Here is a 27277-nt window from a genome sequence, read left to right as displayed (position 1 = left end):
TTTCTTACAATTTCCTTGGGATCCTCTTACTAGAGGGATTGAATATGTGCTGCCAAGTCATTAGCATCCACACTGTGATGGAATCTAGAGTGGAGTCGAGAGGAAAGTAAAAAGGTTTTTTTAACAGAATAACAGACTTAGAAAGGGACCTTGGAGGTCTTATAGTCCAACCCTCTGCTCAAACAGGACACCCTATGCATTTTAGACAAGTGGACGTCCAGTCTCTTCTTAAAAGCCTCTAGTGATGGAGCACCCATAACTTCTGAAGGCAAGCGGTTCCACTAGTTAATTATTCTCACTGTTAGAAAATTTCTCCTTAATTCTAGGTTGCTTCTCTCCTTGATTAATTTCCATCCATTGTTTCTTGACTTGCTTTCTGATGCTTTGGAAAATAGGTTGACTCCCCTTTTCTTTTTGGAAGCCCCTTAAATATTGGAACACTGCTATCATGTCACCCCTAGTTAGTCTGATGAGATTCTTATAAAGGAGAATAACAATAAAGCAGCTACTTTGACCTGGTCACGGAGTCCTTCTGGTTCCCGACACCTGATACGCATAGAGATTTTCTCTAGATGATTTGTCTCCAACCTAAGATTTCAGATCTTCCAATAGTGCATCTTTCAGCATTGTAACTGGGCCCATCCACCTGGTTGTTGAGTGTCCTCTTCTCTGTTCTTCCACTTTTCCCAACTTTCGAACTTCTGTAGAGAGCAAGGTTTTCATATAATGTGTCCAAAGTATGATAATTTGAACCTGATCATTGTGTTTGGAATGAGAACTCCTAGTTGATTTGTTCAATGATCCATTTGTTTGCTTTCTTGCTTGTCCATGGTATCCTCGGGAGTCTTCTTCAACAAAATTAAAAAGCATCAGCATTCTTTCTATCCTGTTTCTTCAAAGCACTTGCATATTTCACTTGCATATCCTTACTAGTATCAGGTCCCATGATGTTTCATTTCATGGCAGATTTAACATCATAACCCAAATTAGTTGATCTTGCTCTTCAGTGGCTCATCTCATACTAACCTCTAATCAAAATATTGCTATCTCTGAAGACATTCCAGTTAACTGGTTGGGTTGGTGCTCTTCGAATAAATTACTTTTTGCATTTAGGGTGGAGATTGTTTCTCATTGCTGTATCCTTAGATCTTTCTTTGGATTGTCTTCACTTTGAAGTAGCAGAAGATTGACACTCAATTCATTGAAGACCCATGTACTTTCAAGACATGGGAGGTGTTCAGTGAAATGAAACATGATGCTTATTTGATTTAGACACACAAGGAATGGATGGAAGGATGCAATAGTTTTTGGCCCTTATGATTACATCAGAGAATCTTTCATCTTTTGGTGGAAGATACAGGAATATGAGGCCAAGCAGGCTCTGGAACACTTCAGTTTCTAAAGACTTTTAGGAGTGGGAGGAAGAATTAATTACTCTTACTCCTCCACATATCCCAACTGGGTTTTTAAAGACACCTCAACCCTGCTTCAAAATAGTCCACAACCGCAGGAGAATCTACAACCGCAGGAGAAATAAAAAGGAAGAGAAGAGTCTTGATGATATTTTTTTTCTCAGGTAAGACTGAATTTTTTTCAACTAGTTCATGAATGTGTCTGTCTCATGGAAACTAGGGTGGAGAGAATTTTATTTTATTTATTAAATTTGGCCACCTATCTCACTGTTGCAGCCAGTCTAGGTGGTTTACAGAATAATAAAAAGTAAAAAAAAATGTAATGCAAAACGCTGAAAATTAGAAAGACTAAATTTGCATCTCTCCCTCCCCTTTTATATGTTTTAATCCTCCCTATTTCAAATGGTATAATGAAATGTTAGAAACTAATCTATGGGCTACTTTCTCTCTAGCTGGGGGGTTAAGGTGGAGATCTTGGAAATATTTGGATCCAAAGTTTTCTACAATTTGCTTCATAATGTCCGAACTTCCCATTTTCTACTTCAACTCGAGAAGTAAACCCAAGAGAAGGAAGCATAGCGTTGATGTTTCCACCAAGATAAGGCCCAAAGAACTACAGGTAGTCTTCAACTTATGACCCCAATTGAGCCCAAAATTTCCATTGCTAAGCAAGACAGTTGTTAAGTGAGTTTTGCACATTTTACTACCTTTCTTTCTATGGTTGTTAATTGAACGGTTACAGGAACTGGGCTTGGCTAGTCTAGTAAAGAGAAGGACCAGGGAAGACCTGGTAGCAGTCTTCCAGTATTTTAGGGGCTGCCACAGGGAGGAGGGGGTCAAAGCACCTGTAGGCCAGACAAGGAATAATGGATGGAAACTGAACAAGGAGAGATTTAACCTGGAAATAAGGAGAAACTTTCTGACAGTGAGAAGCAATCAACCAACAGAACAGCTTGCCCTCGGAAGTTGTGGGAGCGCCATCACTTGAGACTTTCAAGAAGAGATTGGACTGCCATTTGTCACAAATAGTGTAGGGTCTCCTGCTTGGGGAAGGGGTTGGACTAGATGACCTACAAGGTCTCTTCCAAATCTGATTATCTGTTATATAAGAATCACTACAGTTGTTAAGTTAATAACATGGTTGTCAAGTGAATCTGGCTTCCCCATGGACTTTTCTTGTCAGATGGTGATCACGTCACACTGCAACTGTCAGAAATACATGCCAGTTGCTAACTCTCTGAATTTTGATCATTTGGCCATGGGATGCTGCAATGGTCATAAGTGTGAAAAACGGTCATAAATCACTTTTCTCAGGGCCATTGTAACTCAAATGGTCACTAAATGAATGGTTATAAGTCAAGGACAAGCTATACTGAATTTTTACCTCCAATTTTGGAGGACTTGCAAATTTGGAAGACAGTATCTAAATCGGTCTGTGGTACCTGGATCCTGTCCCAAGGACCAAAGAAGTGGTGGGATTAAAATTTTTTTTACTGGTTCTGTGGGTGTGGTGTGGCTTGGTGGGCGTGGCTTGGTTGGTGTGGCAGGGGAAGGAACCTGCTGAATAGCACCTCTGGACCAAAGGGGTGAAGCTTATATACTGTGTGTTCTGTTTTCAGTGGATGTAAAGGTTTCACCAATGACTGATAAAATTTAAAGAATACAACCTCTTCAAGAATAAAACTTAACATGTCATTGGAAAGGGAAAGGTCATGGATCTATATAGTACAGTCCTGTAAATTCTCATGATAAGCAAGTCCTATGATGTTCAATAAGGCTTATTCTCAGGAAAGTAATTACAGGGTCATAGCCTTACAAGCATATTATATCATAGGCAATTATGAAATAAATAGTTGTTTCCGAAAAGCCTCCTTCAAGCAGGTTGGGTTACAACATTGGCACACAGTGATGCAATGAAAGTATTTTACATTTTCCTGGGAGTTGTCCAAAACCGTGTGACTGAATATTATTGCCTCTTTTAGTTTCCACTTAAGATCTGGTAACACCTTCCAATCGTTTAAAATGACCATTGTCAACACTAAGTCAATAATAATTCCTTTAATTTGTTAGCACATCCAGGAGCAGTAATCTCAATTTAAGAAATTGAATTTCAGAGGATCAGGAGGGAAAGGAATGCCAAGAATATAGTGTTGAGGATCACTAAGGAGATCCTTTTTAAATGTGATATACTCGAGATAACCACTTTAAAGCACCATTCTTGAAATTTCAGCCATCAGTGGAGTCTGTCTGTGAGCAGTATCCAGCTTAACAGTTACTTTGCTCCTTTACTATGATTCTGAAGCGCAGTTCCTGGAATTACTCTAGTCATTGTCAGGGACAGAGTCATTGTCCCTGAAATATATTCACAAATTCTCACGAGAGAAGAAAATGGACAGTGCCTTTTGACAGAGATGAAAGCTAGTAGCATGCTCAGCTCAGCCCACCAGTTTGGTTTGGGTTCCGTTTTATCCCAGTGAAATCCTGCATATTTGAAGAGAACTTCCCACTCTGGGGTCCTTGGTTTCTGTCTGAGCTTGTTTGTTTTCTTGCAGGCATTTCGTTACCCAACAAGGTAACATCCTCAGTGTCAGGGTTCCAAGTCATAACCCCATAGCAAACAAAACTCCAAGGCCATTGGATTCCTCAAAAAATAGTTTTATTGGATATATCATATTGGCACAGTTCTGGTAAAAACCAACTCTGAAGTTTCCTGCGATTTTCACCTAATTAAAAGTAAAAGTTTTCCCCCTTCCCTAAACAATTGGTCACATGGTACAATCAGGGTGCCATCCAGTTACCTAGTTATGTCACTCTTCCTCTCTCTGACCATGTGTGAGAATGTCCTTGGTTCCCAGGATAAAGTATTTTGTTTTGGCTACAAAACCCCAGCTATCTCTATTCCCCCCTTCCTATGCCTCAGTTCCAGTGAGGCTACACTGAAACTTCAAAATGGCTCCCGTCAGTTCACCTGACAATCAGTGGTAACATTGTCCTGACACTGATGATGTTGCCTAGTTGGGTAATGAAACAGTTGCACAAAAACAAACAAGTTCAGACAGCACCGAGGACCCCACAGTTCAACCCTGAGCTACAAATATTATTTTATATTAGAACATCCCTCTGAAAATGAGGGCAGCTTCAAAGGGATTGCTGCAGAAAGACCTGCCTTTTTTGGATAGACTTCTGCAATTTACGCCAGCTGAAATTCCTTCTTCAATAGCAATTATTAACATATTATAGAATGTTAACCTTTTAAAACCGTGGACAGTATTGAAATAGAAGTAAGGGGTCCTTGATGCTCTCTGAACTTGGTTGTTTTCTTGCAGACGTTTTATTACCCAAACTAGGTAACAACATCAGTGCTAGTCCTGGCTAACACTGATAATGTTATCTAGTTTGGGTAATGAAACATTGACAAGAAAACAGCCAAGCTCAGAGGGCACCAAGGACCCCTCATGTCAACCCTGAAATACAAATATTCTCCTTTATAGAAGTAGCTTAGATTCCATCATTTAAATGGAGCTCCAAATCCTGTCTTGCTAACAATTTCCTGTTGTGACTATTGAGCAACCTCCCCCATGCCCGCTTAGTTATAGTCACATCCAGGGGTGGGATTCTACCAGTTCGTACCTATTTGCTAGAACCGGTTGTTAACATTCTAAGCAGTTCGTAGAACTGGTTGTTAGAAGAAATTACTGGCCTAATCCTGTAAGGAAGGCAGGAAGGAAACATTCTGGTGTTGCCTACAGAAACTGCCTCTCCATTAACCCTTATTGCATTCTTGGCAGGACTAGACTTCCTGTCTCAGGAATGTCTCTGGAGTTTTTTTCCCCTCCTTTGCTGATACTTTGCTTGTGTGGAGTGACCATTCAAAGTTACAATGGCACTGAAAAAAGTGACTTATGACCATTTTTCACACTTATGACTGTTGCAGCATCCCCACAGTCATGAGAGGCCAGGCCAGGAGATGCGTGCCTCGATGTGAGTGATATTGAGTTGGCCACACCCAGCCAATAACATGACCACCAAGCCACATCCACCCAGTCACATGACCAACAAGCCACGCCCACCAACTAAGCCATGCCCACAGAACCGGTTGTTAAAAAATTTGAATCCCACCCCTGATTACATCAGGTTATCTAGTTTTGAATGCACACACAAATACTCTTTCCAACTGTATAATACAATCAATATTTATTCCACTATGTAGAACAGGTCTTATTTCCATATAAACATCTGGATGATTGCTATCTAGTCAGCTTTTATTAAAGCAATTATGTAATTTAAAATTGCTTAAGATGTTTAAGTATATGTTTATTATCATTATATTAAATTATACATGTGTGGGGGAACAGAGTTAAAACAATGTAATTTTATTACTAAAGTTAAGAAAACAGAGACTCTATCATTGTCCAACTGTATAGAACATGTCACACACATATGCACACAGAGAGGGGAGAGACTTGAAGGAGATACCACAGTAGCCATGGGGCATCCCTTGAGAATATTATTGCTTTCCACCTTTTGATATTTTCAATTAACACAATTTATAACTAATTTCTGTTCAAGTAACTTGAAGATGATGTACCTTATGGTCAGAAGAGCATAAGAAGAACCTTATGGAATCTGTCCGAAGGGCTATCTAATTCAACATTCTGTTTCAAACCTAACCAGATACCAGCTTGTTTCCAGAAGCCTTTATTAAAAGCTACAGTGTCTCTAGGGTTTTAAATAATCCATAAGTTCTGTTGCCAGAGAAGTTTTTAACACTCCTATTTCCCATAAATATATTTGATTTTTTTCCCCCAAAGTTACCCGTTGTATGTTTTGTGGCTGCAAATTCTACAGATTACTTGTCTCTTTGCAAGAAAGTAATTCCTGTTACTCAAAGGGGATTTAATAGTTCAAATCCAAAGCTTTGTATCTAGTCTAGCATTATGTCCACAGTAACCAAGTACGAAAAAGTTTATAATTAGGATTTTTTTCTCTTAAATCATAATAATCACTGTTTCTTCTATCAACCTATCATCAATTGAATCCTCCTACTGCTCCTCTGCAAACAGCATCAAGATACATATTGCTTCTGACTTGAAGATAGCATATCACCATCATGATTGTCTGCTAACCCTTCATGAATTTCCATAATTAACCATGAAGCAATAATCTCCCTCATGCCATCATTAAGCAAAATAATGAAGAAATCTGTTGTTTACCTGAGTCATTAACTAACCAGTTCTATTAAAATTATAATGCCACACATAATTTAATGGTATTATTTATTAAGATTGTCTCACCCTTTGATTTTATGCAGGAGGAAAGGTTCCTTAATTGGCCAGCATGGATCACAATATGATCAGGACAATTATGCATACAGCTATGGCTCTCTTATCTTTTTTCATCTCAAAGTTCAGTGTGTTACCTTCACTATTATTCAGGATCATGATCTGGTAAGTGTACTTCTTGTAAAATATATGAGAAAGAGAAAATACATATTCAGATATTAGAAGAAAGGGTTTTTTAAAAAAAATCAGGGGTGCTTAGTCAAATGCTAATAAATTCTAGCTTTGGCCCCATTATTTAAGTCAACATTTGAGGAGAGATAAAACTCGGACAAGTAGTTGCATCTTGTCTTAAAACTCCAAGAACATCTGGAGAAAAGAACAATACTTCAAAAGTTTCAGAACAGTTTCATCATGTAGGGTCGCTGGTTGAAGGTTCCCTACTATAGCCAATCTTCCCCATTTACTTATTTAAACAACTGTATAACACCTGTATGAAGCTTCTTAATCTGGAGGCTGATCTGGAAATAAGATCAGAATATGACTAAATGGTAGAATTTCCCCAATTTTCTTACACCAGGGATGTCAAATTCAATTTCATTGAGGGCCGCATCATGGTTGTGTTTGACCTCGGAGGGCCGCGGGTGGGTGTGGCCTGGATGGGCATGGCCATGGTGGGCATGGCCACAGTGCACGTCACCAAGGCTGTGATTCTACCGCTTCAGACCGGTTCTATAGAACTGGTTGTTATGATTTTGCACAGTTTGGAGAACTGGCAAATCGTGCCCCTGGTTGGCCCCACCCCTCTCTGCCAGCCCCTCCCCTCCCCACCCAGGGAAGCACCCCCCCCTCATGCCTCGTTTTTTGCCCCCCCTGGCCTTCAGGGAAGCCAGGATCCCCTTCTCTGTCTTACTGCTTCGTCCCCCCCAGGAGGCTTCCCCGAGGCCCAGGAGGCCAAAAAAATGGAGCTCGGGGTGTGTGCATGCAAAAAAAGCCAATCCCACCTAGCCACTCCCACCTAGCCATGCCTACAGAACCGGTAGTAAAAATATTTGCATCCCACCCCTGGGCATAACATAGGACTCATGTCAGAGGCACCCATAGTGGCCAAGTGCTAAGGCAGGACTTCCCTGAGACCCTTCCGCACTCTCATTATAATCTCCTTCCCCTCCTTCCTTATTTTTCCTTCCTTGCTTTCTTCCCATCTTTCCTTCTTTTTCTTTGTTTTTCCTCTTTCCCTTTCTCCTTTCCTGTCCCTTCTTGCATGCTCAAATACAAAAGGGGAAACATTTCTCCTTTTGTTTTGTTTTTAGTTTGCTTTGATAGCCCTCTGCTGGAGAAAACGGAGCCCGAGAAGGCCGCACGCAGGCCCCACCCCACCCCTTTGTCAGCTGTGACGCATCCTGCAACCCTCTGCTAGCAAAAATGGAGCTGGGGGGTGCATGCAACCCCCCCAGCTCCATTTTCATTGGCAAAGGCACTTCAGGATGGTCCTTTGCTTTTTCCAGGCCAGTCGTGTGGGCCCGATCTAAGCACCCCGCAGGCTGGATATAGCCCACAGGCCTTGAGTTTGACACCCCTGTCTCACACTAATAGCTTTCTCACTGGCCACTCCTCTTGCTTATGTTGGACTGCTTTCTTGGTCTTGTCATTGCCACCTCTCCACAGTCCTCATCCACAACTTCACACCATTCTAGAAGCCTTCAGCAGCTTTCACAACCTCTTCCATCTACTGTGAACTAAGCTTGCAATGGAAGTCATTCCACGATATGGCTCCTTCACAAACTCCCCATCAGTCTCCCATTCTGTTCTCCATATTTTCAGGACTAAGCGTCTGAAAATGGGTGTGAAGGTGAAATACCTCTATAATGAAGGATACCAATTCAGCTACTTCACCCGAGGGGAACCCGGATCCCGACCATCTGTGCTGATGCTTCATGGATTCTCACTCAACAAAGACATGTGGTTAAATACCATCGAAGTAGGTCTTCATTTTATTCTAGCTTGGATGATGCTGGTCTTATCATGGGTACCAGAAGTCAGAGAGAAAATTTCTCCAGAGTTCCTGGCTTGTATGGCCTTTACTAACACATCTAAGGTTCTGTCCATTTTTTCTGATTCTTTATCTTCTTGGAAGTAGATGAGAACTAGCTATCTGCCATTATGGATAAAGCAGAATAGGAAATTTAACTTAGGAAAGTGGGTTTTTTTTAAGTTTTAAAAATTTTTATTTACAAATTTAAAAACGTACAATTTCAAAAATACAGAAACTATAATAACACATAATTTTTTACATTTGTTGTCAAATTTGGTAAATCCTAAAAATCATTATTGGCTAGTACTAGTCACATATTCACACATTATCACATCCTAAGCACTAAATAATTCACAATATACTCCATTTATTTTCACGTTGGCATTATAACTACTCTTCTATTATGAATACATTCATGTTTTTAATTAATAAACACACAAAATATTATAAATGGCTAATACTAATAATAGTAGTAACAGAGAAAAGAAGGTTTAAAACCTTTAATTGTTTTTATGTACTTAAAATATTATAAACCGCTGGATAATTTGTATCTTAGGTTCATTTACATGTTTCCCCTTTTATTGTCTACCCACTTATGCCATTTATCCCATATCCAGTAATAATCTGTATCCTCCTTCCCGTTAATTTTAAGAGTAAGCTGCTCCAGTTGGGCACCCTCATATGTTTTCTGAATAACAACTTGTATCAGTGATACATTTGGGTTTTTCCAATATTGTGCTAGTGAGATACGTGCTGCAGTTAATAAATGGATGGTCAGATATTTTACTTTAGCGGAGTAGTCCCCTTCGATCATTCCCAACAAAAATAATTCCGGTTTCCACTCCAGCCCACTCTCTATAATTTCTTTTATCCACGTTCTTATTTTTACCCAATATTTCTTTATCTCAGGACAACTCCAACATGAATGAAAGTAAATTTCCCTTTATATTTCCAACAGCAAGGATTGGCTGTCAGAAATATTTTGGCCAATCTAGAGAGCGCCAGATGCCATCCGTACATCATTTTGTATAAATTCTCCTTGTGCGCTACTGATTTGGTTAGTGTCAGTTTTTTCTGCCAGATTTCTTCCCAGTCATCCAGATCAATACTATAACCAAAGTTTTTTTCCCAAGCCAACATGGGAACTTTCACAATTTTCTCAGCCATTTCATATTCTAATAAATAATTATATAATTTGGAAATCGAACTTTTCTCAGGGTTTAAAAGTATTTTATCCAAATATGTATCTTTTACCTCAATTCCATATTTCTTTACGTCTTTATTGTATCTCAATTTTATTTGAAAATATGACCAATATCTATCTATCTCTTGTGATTCTAGTTCCTGTTTCGTTTTAATTCTTCCCTTGCTATCTAATATTTGATAGTATTTCAGTTTTTTATTGATGGTCCATTGTGTTTAAATGAAACATTGCCTCCATCGTTGATTTTAGTATAATGATTCTTTCTTATATTAAGCCAAACTTTAATTAAAGACTTTTGGAATACATATCTAGTAAAATATAAATAGTTTTTACTATTCAGGTTCCATAGAAATGCATGCCAGCCTAGCTGTAAATCATGTTCCTCCAATTGTAAAATCCTGTTATTCCTTAAATCAATCCAATCTTTTATCCACACTAATGCCGCTGCTCAATAGTATGTCTCCCAGACAGGTAGTCCGAATCCACACCTGCTTTTATTATCTTGTAAATAAGTTTTTTTTAATCCTTGTTTTCTCCTTTGCCCAGATAAATTTCATCAGAATTTTATCTACATCTTTAAAGAATGTTTTGTCCAGTAATATCAGAATTGTTTGAAATAAATATAATATTTTAGGAAGAACATTCATTTTGATTGTTGCTATTCTACCTAATAATGAAATTTGCATCGTATTCCAATTTTCCAAGTCCTTTTCTGTTTCAGTAATTAAGTATAATTATCCTCTTGCAGATTTAATGTTCTAGCTCTTAACCAGATTCTTAAATATTTAATTTTATTTACAATTTGTAATCCCGTCTTTTCTTCCAATTTTTTTTGTTTACTATTTGTTATGTTTTTAAACATAACAAATAGTAAACAAAACTAAACCAAAAAAAAACTAAACCAAAACTAAACCAAACATTTTGGTTTTTTCCTTATTGATTTTTAATCCTGCTAATTTCCTGAATTTATCTATTTCATTTAGTAGAGCTGGTCCTGAGCCTATTGGATCTTCTATGACAAAGACCATATCATCTGTGAGGGCTTGTAATTTATATTCTTGATTTTTAATTTTAATTCCTTTAATTTCCTTATTTAATCTAATTCTATCTAGCAAAGTTTCCAAAATAGTTATAAAAAGCAGAGGTGAAAGCGGACCTCCCTGTGTGACCCCCTTCCTTATCTCCAATGATTTGGTAATTTCTCCGTTTAATAATACATTGGCCTTTTGTGTGGCATAGATTGCATTCAACACTTTTACGAAATTATCTCCAAAATCCATCAAATTAATCTGCTTTTTCCTAAAGTCCCAATTTAAGTTATCAAAGGCCTTTTGTGCATCCAGGAAGACCAAAGCCATTTGGCTTCCTGGATACTTTTCATAATATTCCTATATATCTATTATTGTTCTTGTGTTATATCTGATCTGCCTTGTGGGAAGAAATCCATTTTGATTCGGGTGAATTTTATTACTGAGTATTTTCTTTAATCTTTCCGCCATTACCGCCATAAAAATTTTGTAATCCGAGTTTAAAAGGGATATTGGTCTGTAATTCTTTGTTTGATTGGCATCTGTGCCCTCTTTCGGAATCAATGTTATGTATGCTTTCTTCCAAGATTCTGGTATTTTAGCATCCAGTAATACCCCATTGCAAACCTCTAATAACATTATCTCTAATATATCACCTATTTCTTTGTATAGCTCATTTGGTAACCCATCTGGGCCTGGCATTTTATTTCTTTTTTTGTTTTTGAATCGCCACCTTTAGCTCGTCTAAAGTTATTTCTTTATTCAACATCTCTTTTTTGTCCTCTGATATTGGATAGAGAGTTCCTTCTTTCAAATATTCTTCTATTTTATTTAAGTCAACTGCTTCTTGTTTGTAAAGATCTTTGAAGTACTCTCTTACAATTTCCTTTTTTTTCTCCTGATCTGTCTCTATTATTCCATTTTTATCCTGTAATTGGTATATCATTCTTTTCTGATTTTCTTTTCTTAATTTATATGCCAGCCATCTAGGAAAGTGGTTTTGACCCTCCTGATGGTACGGATCACTTATTCCTTGCCAAACAGCTGCAATGAGAAATTGACTGGTCACAATAGGATATAGCAATTTTATAAAATATTTGAGTACCATTGTGCATTTCCCACTCTAATAAAGTAATATTGAAAAGACAGTTGTGGAAATTTCATGTAATCATATGCATTCTTTCCTGAAATTTTATGAAATTACCCTCTTGTGCAATTTGCTGATCTTTGGGCTATTAATTAATGCCTTTTTAAAAAGTCAGTAGGCAGGCCATGCATCCGAACATGTCCTGGTGGAACAGTTGGCATGAGGGTAAATACCAAAATGCAAATGCTGAGTAAAGAGGCAGTTAAGAAGTAAAAAATATAAATAGATAGATGGATGATAGATAGACAGAAAGACAGACAGACAGACAGAGATATAGATGAGAGAGATGAGAGATAGATAGATAGATAGATAGATAGATAGATAGATGATAGATAGATAGATAGATAGATAGATAGATAGATAGATAGATAGATAGATATAAATGAGAGATGATGGAGAGATTATATATATATATATAAATATCCACCATCATAAGAAACCCTAAAGACAAAATCAAGTTAGAAAACCAAGGAGTATACGAAATCCCTTGCACCGCCTGCCCCACCACATACATCGGACAAACTAACAGAAGAATAAGTGCATGCATTGAAGAACACAAGAACTCAATCAAAAAAGAAGAACCAACCTCTTCCCTGGTCCAACACCTCAAAGCCACAGCACATGAGATTGACTTTAAAAATACCAGAACTATCGCCAAAACCAAACACTTCAACAACAGAATAATCAGAAAAGCCATAGAGATAGAAAAACGCCCACACAGCATGAATAAACAAGATGATACCACCCGCCTACCAGCCATTTGAAAACCCGCCCTCATGAACAAATGAGTACCTAACATGAAGAATGACACCAGACCCACATGCATGAGGGCCACACAAGATGCTACCACCACACTTCCACGTAGAAAGCAGACTCACACCCACACAGAAGATGAGACATGACCATGGACCAGAAGCCATACCGCAGCTGCATCACTACCCACTTCAAACCCCTTTGACTCATACATGAAGCAAACTGACACCACCATGAAGATGTGGCATGATCACGAACACGAAGCCAAACAGCAGGATCACAGCTCACCAGCTCAAATCCCCCAGAAACTAAGAGTAACCTGAGCACAACCAAGCCCCCACCTGAACAGAACACACCCCAACCAATCAGAACACAGCCAACCCCCAACCAATCAGAACACAGCCAAACCCCCAACCAATGAGAACACCCCCACTCAATCAGAAGACAGCCAAACCCCCACCCAATCAAGTCACACCCCCACTAGCAGTTAAAAGGAAAAGCAGCTGCAAGCTCACATTACTCTGAGAAGCACAAAGCTGAAGACACAAGCCTGAAGATGATGAATGAGACTTCATCAAAATGTTGCCTAGATACTTCCAATTTTACGCGGGAGAAAATCCGAATAACCAAAGATCCACATACAAATACCCGCAAGAACCTCAGAAAACACCCACACGCACACCCACACACCCACACCCACACCCACACCCACACCCACATATATATATATATACATACATACATACAGAGACAGAGAGAGAGAGAGAGATAAAGCTAGATGAGAGATGAGAGAGATGCTAGATAGAGATAGATAGATAGATAGATAGATAGATAGATAGATAGAGATAGTTAGATGAGAGATGAGAGAGGTGATAGATGACAGATAGAGATGAGAGAGAGATGAGAGAGAGAGAGATAAAGATAACCATCTTCTGAAATAAATCAGTGTGGTGTGAACATGCTCAGTTTTCCAAACATATCATTTGGTGATATCAGTGGAAGAAGAGGAAAATATGGTGGATTCACATGCAGGACCATTTCCCCATAGGTCTTTTCTTTTCTTTTAATAGTTTTTATTCAAGAAAAAATATTTTAAAAAGAGAATCATGAAACATGGACAGGCCATGCCCCACTCATGGGGCGAATGAGTGAAAACTGTCCCTACGATCAGATTCCTTGGCATCCATATTTCAGCTGATATCTCCTGGTCCCCTAATCCCAAGGCCGTAGGGAAGAAGGCTCAGCAGCGGCTGCACTTCCTGCGGGTTCTCAGGAAGAACAATCTGGATAAGAAGCTGTTGCTGGCTTTCTATAAAGCCTCTTTGGAGAGCACTCTGACATATTGTCTGGGTGTGTGGTATGCAGGCTCCACAGTTGAGGACAGGAAAACTGTACAGAGGGTGATAAATACAGCTCAAAAGATCATTGGTTGACCTCTGCTCTCCCTGGAAGACTTAGCCAGGTCCCACTGCTAAAGCAGAATCAAGGCCATTATAGAAGACCCCTCACACCCTGGCAATTATCTTTTTGACCTGTTGCTGTCTGGACAGCGTTTTAGGTCAATAAAATCCCACACCACTAGACTAACAAATAGTTTCTTTCCCTGGGCCATCCAAACCGCAAATAAACACGAAGTCACTACCTTACTAAGACGTGAAAAGATGTGAAATCTCAATACCCCATTCAGATGTATAATAACATATTACAGTACAATCCATCTCTTGTGTATTATACTCGGCTAAGCGTTACAGTCAATGTTGGATGTATATTTTGTGTATATTCATAGATATTGTACTCTCAAATTGCAAATGGAGACGTGGATACTCTATTTTTCTTATCTTCATTTTTAAGTGCTTTGATTTTATTGTATTGCGAACAGTTGCTGTGGTGCATCCACAGTTTCGTTGTACTTGTACAATGACAATAAAGTTATTCTAATTCTAATGTTCTCATATTTTACAGTGTTTTCATGTACATGTGTACAGTGTACATCTCTATTAGTGTTAATTAAGATCATTTACTACAAAGATATCTTAAGTCTAATTCCTGATTTCTTCCTTATCTATGTTATTAATACATTGTGATACATTGTTTGTTTTCCTATGTTACTACACTACTACACCTATATACATAGCTGTACTATACATATATTCATAGCTATATGAATAAGCTATCCTTATTTCTGTTGTTCCATAATAGGTCTTTCCTAAGGACCTCCATTTGGTCTGCCTTGATTTGCCAGGTCACGGGGGAACCACTTGCTTGCTTGGAGAAAGTTACACAGCAGTTGCTCAAGCTAAAAGGGTACACCAGGTAGGGCTTTTCTTGAGCAGTGATCATTGTTCTTTGAAGGCTGGTGAGTGACAACAAATGGGAAAAGTGAGGAGGGATGAGACACTAGATATAAACCAAGAAGGGACTTTACTGTGCAATGAAAAATATATAAAGCAGTCTATTCTTTGTATTAAAAATGTAGAATCTCCTTTCAGTCAAACATGACTTCTGATGACTTTATGGACGTGTCCATTTGATTTCTTGGAGATTAAAGAAAATACTTTGCCTCCTTTTATAAATTTTTGTTTTAATGTTTTCGCTCTTAGTTCAGTTTCAGTCAAATATTCCTAGGTATCAAACCCTGCTTAGCTTTCCAAGATGGAGCACTATTAGTTAGATGTTGCCACCTGGAATATTGTGGAAAGCCAAACATTTGAATTACTGTAGCTCCAGAAAGAAGGGATTAGGATGGGTGAGCATCTCATGAAAGAACAACCTCAATCTCGTTGTTCCAAATGTTTGTTTCAGTTTGTCCAGTGTGCTGGCCTCAACCATAAGCCCTTCCACCTAGTTGGCATGTCCATGGGAGGCATGGTTGCTGGGGTTTATGCTGCTCTCTATCCAGCCCACATCTCCTCTTTAGCCCTCTTCTGCCCAGCTGGTAAGTATATCAAGTAAGTAAACTGTGAAGGAAAAGGCAGGATGCTTGGTCCAAAATCTATCTCAGGCTGGCTGTGGGGAATTCTGAGAATTGAAGTACCCAAGTTGCCAAATTTGAAGATCCTTGAGCTAGATATAAGACCTTGATGGGTTGTTTGGAGATGGTTTCTCTCATCAGATGCAATAATTCTTCATGCATTTCAGGGGAGTAAGTAGAAGTAAGTTAGTAAGACCACATTTGGAATATTGCATCCAATTTTGGTCACTGCAATATAAAAAAAGAATATTGAGACTCTAGAAAAAGTGCACAGAACAGCAACAAAGATGATTAGAGGACTGGCTGTTAAAACAAATGATAAATGGTTGCAGGAACTTGGCATGTCTAATTTAGCGAAGAGAAAGAAAGGAGAAAAGGGGGACAAGAGAGATCCAACCTAAAACTAAGAAGAAATTTCCTGACAGTGAGAACAATTAATCAGTGGAATGGCTTGCCATCAGAAGTTGTGCTTGTGCATCACTGGAGATTTTGAGGAAGAGATTGGACAGCCATTTCTCCATAATGGTATAGGATCTCCTGCTTGAGCAGGGATTAGACTAGAAGATCTCTAAGGACCCTGCCAACTATTATTCTGTTAAGTGATGATCAACTGGATGTTTGGGTGGTGGTTGTACTCTTCATACAAGGTTTGCCTGCCATGAATGTTAAGGTTTATGCTGGGTTACCACCATTTTTCCTATCCAATCTTTTACCTACCAGTTATTCCACTTGTACCAGTTGTAGATATAATAATTGAAATCTAATTATGAGAATAAATGATATATGGGGTTTTTTTTTGAATAAATCTATGTCTGCAATTCCTGTTCAAATGGGGTAGCAATGTTGTGTTTGTCTTATATTAGCTTTTAAAATTGTGCATTTTCCCCTACTTACAGGTGTGAGGTATTTAACTGACAGTGAATTTTTTGCCCAGTTACATGAGCTGATTTTCTCTAAGGGCTCTGTGGAGAATGCTATTATCCCAGTTACCGAAGAGCACTTGGAAAACTTCGTAAAGCTGTGCTTATACCACCCCATTTTTTTAAAGATTCAGGTGAAGTTCTGACCTTTCATGGATTGCTATATTGTTATCAGTCTCTTCTGATAACATCTTCTTTCTCCTTCCCTACCTCTCTTATTTTAATGGGGTGTCCAGAGAGAGCACACAAACCAGAAGGTAAAAGAATATGAACATTTGAAAAAGACTAGAGGAGGTGTGGACAGGTTCATTCATTTGCAGTCATTAGAGTGCAGTACTGCACTTCTGCTGACTGCTGGCTGACTGCAATTTGGCAGTTCAAATCTCACCAGGCTCAAGGTTGACTCAGCCTTCCATCCTTTCAAGGTGGGTAAAATGAGGACCCAGATTGCTGGGGGCAATATATGCTGACTCTGTAAACTGCTTAGAGAGGGTTGTAAAACACTGTAAAGTGGTATATAAGTCTGTGCTATTGCTATTGCTATCCTGGAACTGCTCACCATGAAATAAATGACCAAGCTATTAATGTCTTCTGATTTGTAATTTAAAGGCACAGAAGGAAAGAAGTGGGTTTTCCCACTGCTATAAAATATCCCCCACAATGCTTGGTCTTACATCTTCCTCTACCAAAAGAGTGTTGTCAGTTGTCAGTGTGGGGTAATATCAGCTAAAGGCTAATAATTGATTTTCCACAATATCCACAAAAGTCATCATACTATGACAAGTGTCTATGGAGGTTCTCAACCATCCAGATTATGGTTGTGCCAAAGATGCTTTTTCAAAGGCAACTGGATTTTGTTTTTCCTTGAAGATGTTTCAGTTCTCATCCAAGAAGCTTCTTCAGAACCTCTGAAGAAACTTCTTCAGATTTGATTCTATGACCAGGCTAGAAATTAAACAGACAACCTGACGATTCCAGATTTAATATTTCCCAGCTGTGCTTGACTGAAACTGCCCATAGATACTTTTTAAAAATTAACCCATTTTTTGCCAAGACCACATTCCTCTTCTCTTCTCTTCTCTTCTCTTCTCTTCTCTTCTCTTCTCTTCTCTTCTCCTCTCCTCTCCTCTCCTCTCCTCTCCTCCCTTCCCCTCTCCTCCTCTCTTCTCCTTTCCTCCCTTCCCCTCTCCTCCTCTCCTCTCTCCTCTTCTCTTCTCTTCTCTTCTCTTCTCTTCTCTTCTCTTCTCTTCTCTTCTCTTCTCTTCTCTTCCTCTTCTTTATTTACTGTTTCAGTCTTGCTTTACTTATTGTTGACTAAGTTGTCAAGAATGGGCTTGAACCAGTCCCTGTAAATTATCTTCATAAAAATATTCAGCCTAATATTGAGCATCTCTCCGCAAGAGGTTTTCAAAATGACCTTTATAGGATTTCAGTGAAAAGAAGTATACTCACCAATACAATGAACTGCTAATCAGGGATGTGGTTTTCCAATGCAATGAACTGCTAATCAGGGATGTGGACAAAGGTGGCCCTGGTGCAGAGCAAATGACAAAATGTACAACACAGTGACTCAAGGACCGCTCTTCGTGTACTTGCATATCATGTCATGACTCAAATAAGAAAGGGCAAATTTGCCTTAGAAAAATGTGATTTTTCCTCATGTTGGTGTCCCTAGAGTTGGGAATGGGCATATTTATGCTTGGCTGCTCACACTTTTCAAAAACTTTTGAGAAATTGCAAATTCAATTCAAACATAATTCAATACAATGTAACTTATTCTATAAGCTTCCCAGAGTTGCCCTATGGGGGATGCGGGCAGCATATAACTTTAATAAATAAAATAAATTAAAATTAATAACTTCTGACTTGCACTTCGATTTCTCCACTTTTAGCTCCTAAAGGGATATCTTGAAGATTGGACATCACATAAGCCAGTTTTTGTAAAATGTAAGTACAAGGCACAGTATGGACCAGCCCACATTTCAGAAAGACAAGCCTACATTTAGCACCAATATAATCAATCCAACATCAACTCCCCACTCAGCATATGTTGATTCCATTTGCATCTTATATTTGACAGAACAGAATAACTGAGTTAGAAGGGACCTTTGAGGTCATCTGGTCCAACCCCCTGCTCAAGCAGGAGACCCTATATACCATATCAGACAAATGGCTGTCCAAAGTCTTCTTGAAAACCTCCAGTGATGAAGCACCCACAACTTCTGAAGGCAAGCCATTCCGTGGGTTAATTGTCCTCAATGTTAGGAAAGCTCTCTTTATTTCTAGGTTGGATTTGAGACTTGATTCCTGATTTTTAAAATGTTAAATAGTCTTGGGGAATGAGTTGTCTCTTGATACAATACGCTATAGCTGTAGCACCCTGCACATTGAAGTCCTACAGTTCAGATCTCCTTTGTAATCATCACAGATCAGCCTTTCCCAATTCACAAGACTCCCAAGGGTGTTAGGAATATGAATAGAATAGAATATTTTATTGGCCAAGTGTGATTGGACCCACAAGGAATTTGTCTTGGTGTATACAGGTGAAACTCGAAAAATTAGAATATCGTGCAAAAGTTCATTTATTTCAGTAATGCAACTTAAAAGGTGAACCTAATATATGAGATAGACTCATTACATGCAAAGCAAGATAGTTCAAGCCATGATTTGTTATAATAGCGATGATTATGGCTTACAGCTCATGAAAACCCCAAATCCACAATCTCAGAAAATTAGAATATTACATGTAATCAACAAAACAAGGATTGTACATAGAGCAATATCGGACCTCTGAAAAGTATAAGCATGCATATGTACTTAGTACTTGGTTTGGGCCCCTTTTGCAATAATTACTGCCTCAGTGCAGTGGGGAATGGAAGCTATCAGCCTGTGGCACTGCTGAGGAGTTATGGAAGACCAGGATGCTTCAATAGCAGCCTTCAGCTCCTCTGCATTGTTCAGTCTCATGTCTCTCATCTTTCTCTTGGCAATGCCCCATAGATTCTCTATGGGGTTCAGGTCAGGCGAGTTTGCTGGCCAATCAAGTACAGTAATCCCATAGTCATTGAACTAGGTTTTGGCGCTTTTGGCAGTGTGGGCAGGTGCCAAGTCCTGCTGGAAAATGAAGTCAGCATCCCCATAAAGCTCGTCTGTGGAAGGATGCATGAAGTGCTCCACACTTTTCCCTTCCACATAACTTTCTATTAATGTGCTTTGATACAGCACTTTGGGAACATCCAACTTCTTTTGCAATTACCTTTTGAGGCTTTCCCTCCTTATGGAGGGTGTCAATGATGGTTTTCTGCACAACTGTCAGGTCAGCAGTCTTTCCCATGATTGTGATTCCTACTGAACCAGACTGAGAGACCATTTAAAGGCTCAGGAACCCTTTGCAGGTGTTATGGCTTAATTTGCTGATTAGAGTGGGACACTTTGAGCCTAGAATATTGAACCTTTTCACAATATTCTAATTTTCTGAGATTGTGGATTTGGGATTTTCATGAGCTGTAAGCCATAATCATCACAATTATGACAAATCATGGCTTGAACTATCTTGCTTTTCATGTAATGAGTCTATCTCTTATATTAGTTTCACCTTTTAAGTTGCATTACTGAAATAAACGAACTTTTGCACGATATTCTAATTTTTTGAGTTTCACCTGTATATAGCTCCCATGCTTTCCCAGTCAATTCAATCCTCATTTGGTGTGGAGTTTAGAGGTTATTGTCCAGCTATGCTAGAGAGGTGCAAGTTGGAAAAATTTCTGGAGTGGCATTTAATGGTCAAATGGGATAACAAAGGATTCAGTTACTGTTCCAGCCAAGGGTTCCTTAGTCAAATTTACTTATCCCCTTATTTATAAGAAAACTGAAGAACAGAAGCAAGCAAATCCCATGGCAGGTGTCACTACTCATGAAGAATGGAGGGGAAAGGAAGAACCAAACCAATTCTGTTTCCTTTCTGCTTGAGCAAGGTTTTCTGGACCTCACCAGCAGTGAATCGAGGTACAGCCTCCATGAGAACATGAGGAAAATCAAAGCTCCCACCCAGATCATTTGGGGAAAGGAGGACAAGGTAAGGGGTTTATGTATGTCTGGGGTTTTGTGCGCACTGTGTATTACAATGAGGCAAGGAAGCCCTAACAACAACGGACATTATTGTATTATTAGAGAATTTTACGTGGCCTGAATTCAAGACTCAATGTCCACCTTTTTTTATACTGGAATGTGATGTCCACCAATGAAGAAAGGGAAGTGCACACCTTCCTTGGTAGCCGAAATGAACCATTTTCATTAGTGTAAGGGTTTTGCATGGTTTGTTGAGGGTTACGCACCAAAAGAGGCAGGATGAGGATTTATTTGGGAGACTTCAGTGCTTTTGAGTGTCAAAGGAGCCTATTAGGGCTTAAAGTACTTATTTTGCTCCTTTATTCCCTTCCCCAAAATTCAGACACAAAGAGACCTTGTTCTCCTCACTGACTGGGTTGTGTGAAGGTAATTTGAATTTACAAATTAAATGAAAATAAAACAAAGATTTGATTTCACGATTTTGGAAATCATTGTTAACATGTTAGGGAGGGAGGGAGAAGAAAAAGGAAAACTTTGTTTTCTTTCTTCCTCCTGGGCTGAGGTGGAGTTAAAATAGGAAGATTTTTCATCATCATCATCATCCCCTAGTGAGGCACTATCTTGACATGGCTGTGGGGCTTTTTGTGCTCTGAGAAAGATGAAAGCTATGCCACAGGTTCAACCACAGAGGTCTCATCAGAGGAATCAGACAAAAAGTGTCTCTCCCATTAAAAATAAGTTGTTGCCTGGCTTAACAAGGACACACTAGATACCAATAGCACTTAAACTTATATAGTGCTTTACATAGAGTGCTTTTAACTTATATAGTGCTTTACAGCCCCTCTCTAAGTGGTTTACAGAGTCAGCCTATTGCCCTCAACAATCTGGGTCTTCATTTTACCAAACCTGGAAGGATGGAAGACTGAGTCAACCTTGAGCCTGGTGCATTCTAACCATTGTTCCACCACAGCTAGATGTTGGAGTTCTTGAACATCTGATGAAAAATGAGCTACAGGACTAAAGGCTGTTGGCTGAGCAACCAGGGCCAGCAGCTGAGGAACTTTTGAAATAAATGGTGCTTACCTATCACAAATATACAGTGATTGAAAACAAAGAAATAATGATCTGTTATTTCAGATCAAGTTCAACAAGATGATATTTGAAACAAATGCATAGAAAGAACAACATCCAGAATCAGAAATAATAGAACAGAGGCTAGCAGATCAACATTGATTTATGATACAAAATAAAGTATTCACAAAAGCAGAATTGGAAGAACTCCAAAGGTCTACCAAGGCAAATAAACCAAAGTTTTCCCAGAAGTAACTCAGACTATAAAGGCAGACCAGGGGGCAGTAGAGAACTCCAGCAGAGCTATAGAATTATTTCCATTTCAAAACCCTTTCTCTGCCTCAGAAAGAATAAGGCTCTCTGACTAAAGAAATAGAAGAATTGAATGAAAGAATAATTGAGCATCTAGAACAGCACAAAATCATCAGAATAAGGCTGCCTGCATTGAAGCTTGTTCCAAAGACACAGCTAGCATGAGGATTAAAAGATTTTTTCCCCAGAAGGAAGAAAAGAAGAAGAAAGAAATCAAGTAATGTACAGCACAGCTGCAGTTGTAACTAAATAGTTGGGATGCAAAATCAACAAAGAAGAAATTACAAATAATAAGCATAATTAACATAAAACTAAAAGTCAAATAACGGGCCACCAAAATAGAAGATCAAACTGGAAAATAAATTTATTTTTTTATTTATTTATTTATAAGTATAAGGTATAAGTATAAACATAGTTATGAATACATGAAATGGATACATATAAGAAAAAAACCAATAGGACAGGGACAGTAGACACGTTGGTGCGCTTATGCAGGGCCCCTATAGTTCTAGGTTTTCTAGGTCTAGAATTTCAAGTCTGGTGACATAAGGTATTCTGCAATGAGTAGAGGAGTGGAGAACTCTTCTTGTGAAATATTTCTGGACTTTCTCAACTGTAGAAATATCAGATATGTAATGTGGGTTCCAGATTGATGAACTAGAGCATACAAAACATTTAGTAGACCAATACTTGAATACAGATTCAAGTATTGGTCTACTAAATGTTTTGTATGCTCTAGTTAGTAGTGTTATATTACCAGAGAAAAAGCTATGTAGGATTAGGTTAACAACTCTCAATGCCTTTTTGGCTATGTAGTTACAGTGGGCTGTAGCACTTAGATTAGAGTTGAGTATTCCAAGGTCCTTGACAGAGTTTGGATCATCAACAAGGTCTTGACTATTCAGTGTGTATTTTATTTTCTGATTTTTTTTTGCCAATATGTAAGACAGAGCTTTTATTTGTTGAGATTTGAAGTTGCCATTTGTTTGACCATTCTGATACATAGTCGAGGTCTTTTTGAAGGGATCAGATGCAAGCAAACTAGAACAGATGAAAGAAAAAAAAGCTGAAGAACAAGGAAATTAAAGCATACCTAATCAAGAAATACCACTTAGAAAGAAGGAAGAAATAACAAAGCAGCAAACAACAGCTATAGCCAAGAAGATCAGCACATATGAAGCTCTAATTGCAAATTATAGGCAGAAGCTTCAATTTCAATGCAATCAGAAGCATTTCTACCAATCCAGAAATGGGGAGATTGCAGGGAATCAGCCAGTACCCGACAAGGAAAAAACAGTGCAATTCTGGATGCAGATATGAGATAACCCAAAGAAATACAACAAGGATGCAGCTTGGTTAAAAGAGGTGGATAAGAATAAAAAAGAAGCTGAAATGAAAGAACTAGTAATAACAACAGAAATGTTAGAGAAAAGAGCAAGGAAGATGAAGAATTGGTTAGCACCAGGTGAAAATGAACTGCATGGTTTTTGGTTGAAATTTTTGACTGGTCTACACCCAGTGGTGTGATTCAAATGGTTTAACAACCAGTTCACTGAGGGTCAGGGTCAGAGGTGGTATTCAGCAGGTTCTGACCAGTTCTGGAGAACCAGTAGCGGAAATTTTGAGTAGTTTGGAGAACCACAAATATCACCTCTGACTGGAGATTTTACAGTATCGTTCCCCTGCCACGTCCACCAAGCCATGCCCACAGAACCAGTAATAAAAAAAATTTGAATCCCACCCCTGGTCAGGTTGGCTGTCATGAGAGATGTGGCCCATCCCCATCTTTCAGCTCTGCTGCACATGCAAGATGAGTCTCCCGCGATGGCCAACCTGACCCTGGGTGAACTGGTTGTTAAATTACCCCATCTGGGTGCTGCAGTTTGCTGCAATGGAGAAACGGGAAATGGAGTGGGCAGCTGGGGGGGGGGGAGGAGCAGGGAGAAGAAAGAGGGAAAGCAGCCTTCTCCTTCCCTTGTGCCGGCTGCTCCGTTGCCCATTTGTCCATTGCAGCACAGTGCAGCGCCCAGGATCCACTTTGACAGCTGTGGGGTGGATAATTTAACAACCAGTTTACTTGAACCGGTGTGAACCAGCTGTATCCCACCCCTGTCTACACCCTCTAGTTGCCAAGCAATTTAACAAACTGCAAGGAGGTGAAATTGAAGAGTGGCTAAAATCTGACAAAACCTACCTCCTAATGAACGGTTCAACAAAAGGGGCAGCAACAGGCAACTACAAGCCAATAGCAACAACTTTTATTTAAATGGGAAGGTTAAAATCAATATAGGTGTTATTTGTCTTGCTGTTGGCTATGCCTGCAGCTTTATACGTATAAACAAATGTGTGAAACTACTGAGTTCACTGTAATACTTGGAGCAGCTCACATAAGTTGCTTAAGGCCCGGAATAAGCTGGAACAATGTCTGTCCTTTCCATGGCAGGCTTAACAAAATCCAGGAGCCAAAGGTCTCCTAACAATCCTTACTGTTGTGGAGTAGGGGATAGGTATTTTGCAATAATGTCTACAACATGGTGCTCAGGTGCTAGCCATCTCCTCCTGTAAAATCTGCATAGAATACAGGTAGTCCCCGACTTACAACAGTTAATTTAGTAACGGTTGAAAGTTACATCCCTGAAAGAAGTGAGTTATGGCCGTTTTCCACACTTACAACCATTGTAGCATCCCCATGGTCGCAGGATTTACATTTGGATGCTTGACAACCGACTCACATTTATGACAGTTGCAATGCCCTGGAATCATACGGTTCCCCTTTTGTGACCTTCTGACAAGCAAAGTCAATGGGGAAATCAGATTCCCCATGAATAACCATGTTATTAATTGAACAACTGCATTGATTCACTTAAGAAATGTGGCAAGAAAAGTTGTAAAATGGGGGAAAATTCAAGAAATGTTTCAGTTAACAACATATTTTGGCCTCAATTGTGGTCATAAGTTGAGGATTACCTGTAACCAACTGTAGAGAGTAAGAAGGATGATCTTTGTTAGAGATATGTAGAAGCTGCCTAGGCAAAAGAGATAGAAATATTTTTAAAAAACATCCACTGCCACTAACACTGATAGAGAAGCCAAGAGTATGTAAAATGAGAATAAACCTCATTCCCTCCTAGTGAATCTCCTTCACTGATTATATTATCTAGTTTGGTAACGATATGTCTGCAAGTAAACAAGTTCAGATCATACCAAGGACTCCACAAATAAAAGTTCAGAGAGGAGGAGGAGGGGGGAAGAGGAGGAGGAGGAGGAGGAGGAGGAGGAGGAGGAGGAGGAGGAGGAGGAGGAGGAGGAATAATAATGGTAATTTTCACCAAACAGGAACACTTCACTTTCACATGGCTGGTTAGTAACTTGATCAGTATGATCATCTTAATTCTTCTAGTTTAAGTAACTCTTGCTGTAAGAAAAGATGAGAACTAAGATTTTACACAGGACTTAAGCCAAGAGAATCCACATTATCCTGATACCTACCTAAAAGGTTTAATAAAGGGAAGTTCAAGTTTAATGACTGTCCTTGAAGAAACAATACTATGCATAATACATGGCTAAATTCATTACTAGCTTTCAAAGCAGAAGATCCTTTCTATGTACTTTATAAAGACTTTCAAGGGGAGAGGAAAATGTAACGTTTCTTTGTTGCGTAGGTTTTTGATTCTTCGGGTGCAGCAGTTCTGGCAGCTGCCATTCCTAATTCCCAAGTGCATTGGCTGGAAAAATGTGGTCACTTCATAACCCTCGAGAGGCCCAGGACATCTGCAAAGCTCCTCTTGGAATTCTACAAATCGGTCTGTGGCTCAGCCAAGCAGAAGAAGGTGGCCTGAGGTTCAGGAAGTGCCAGGTGGCAGGAGACAGGCAAGGTCTGCCACCCCTATCAGCTCCATCTTGATTTCTCTGGCTGGTACAATGGGAGCTACAACTCAAGATACTTAGTAGGCAGCAGAGGAGGTGAGGATCTAGAGAAAACAAATTTTTGCACCACCATTCCAGAAAGATTAATAGAGAATCGATCTATCTTTTCTAACAAAGCTTACAGTACAACAGTCTTGTCTATAGTGTTTAGATAGAGTGGAATATCACTCTACAGAAACACTACAGTACACTCCTGAGCAACAATATCACAAGGTAGCTAATTGTCTTTGTGACCTGCTTTTGAATCTGAGGTGGTTGAGAGAGATGCACTCAGTAAACAATGTGTTTGTTTGGTAGAATTGTATCCCACCTTTCCTTGAAGAACACAAGCCAGCATCACTTCCTTCACATTTTGACTGGCCCGAAGGTATTGAAGTTAAGGTATTGAAGATTTAATAGCTGACCAGCTGTTGTCAGGCTGCTGTAAATGCTGATGCAATGAGGATGAGACAGCAGGGTTATTGATGCTTTAAGAAGCTGTCTATATAAAGGCGGCCATGAGAGGGTGTCTCTTTTCTCCTTATGTTCTATCTCCATTGTAGTTCTCCGTGCAGAGTGATGAAGACTGATAGTTTGCCAGGTATTTGCCTACCACGTATATGTATGTATATAGCTTGTCTTGTATATAAGCCATTGTTAAAAGACAAAGCGTCTGTGTGCTGTGTTTTGTTCCTGGGTTATCTCACAGTAGTAGTCATGCTGCAAACATTCTGACAATCATCCTATGACATTTTATGGTTGAGGGAGGATTGGAATCTGGGTGTCGCCAATTCTAGGCCAAAACTATGCTAGGTAGGTCCTGCTTGTCTTACAACCACAACCAAGGACCAGAATTTCTTTCTTTTTTTTAATAATTTTTTTTAGACAAACTTACACAAACAAAACATAGAACATAAAACCATCTTCAAGTTGCATACATATAGTGTGTCAGTTGGTTACAAATCTTTCGTGCGTCCTCTCCATAGTCTTCACTTATTTATATAAATTCTCATATTATCAATCTAGCATATATTTATATATTATCAGTTATTGATCATTCATTTGACTAAACTATTGTTTTATCATTTTATCTGAGATATTCTAAATTTTATATGTATTTATGTTATGCATTCATCCAATGGTTATACATTTTTATATTGTATTCTATATC

The 27277-nt window shown here is 39.0% G+C and overlaps 1 protein-coding gene across 1 annotated transcript; it reads left to right on the top strand.

Annotated features, from left to right (window-relative positions):
* The first annotated feature begins 1505 nt into the window (after positions 1 to 1505).
* Positions 1506 to 26632, top strand: LOC113447654 (monoacylglycerol lipase ABHD6-like). The gene is made up of 9 exons (XM_087923541.1): positions 1506 to 1576; positions 6724 to 6859; positions 8516 to 8672; positions 15058 to 15171; positions 15661 to 15793; positions 16726 to 16883; positions 18642 to 18696; positions 20724 to 20824; positions 25863 to 26632. The coding sequence occupies exons 2-9, from the start codon at positions 6750 to 6752 to the stop codon at positions 26037 to 26039; spliced, it is 1005 nt and encodes a 334-aa protein (XP_087779667.1). The 5' UTR covers positions 1506 to 1576; positions 6724 to 6749; the 3' UTR covers positions 26040 to 26632.
* Positions 26633 to 27277: the final 645 nt, after the last annotated feature.

The sequence above is a fragment of the Pseudonaja textilis genome, chromosome 2 (genome assembly GCF_049901715.1).
Source record: "Pseudonaja textilis isolate UNSWEBS1 chromosome 2, rPseTex1.2, whole genome shotgun sequence".
Taxonomy (NCBI): Eukaryota; Metazoa; Chordata; class Lepidosauria; order Squamata; family Elapidae; genus Pseudonaja; species Pseudonaja textilis.
This window is presented reverse-complemented; position numbering and strand designations above follow the sequence as displayed.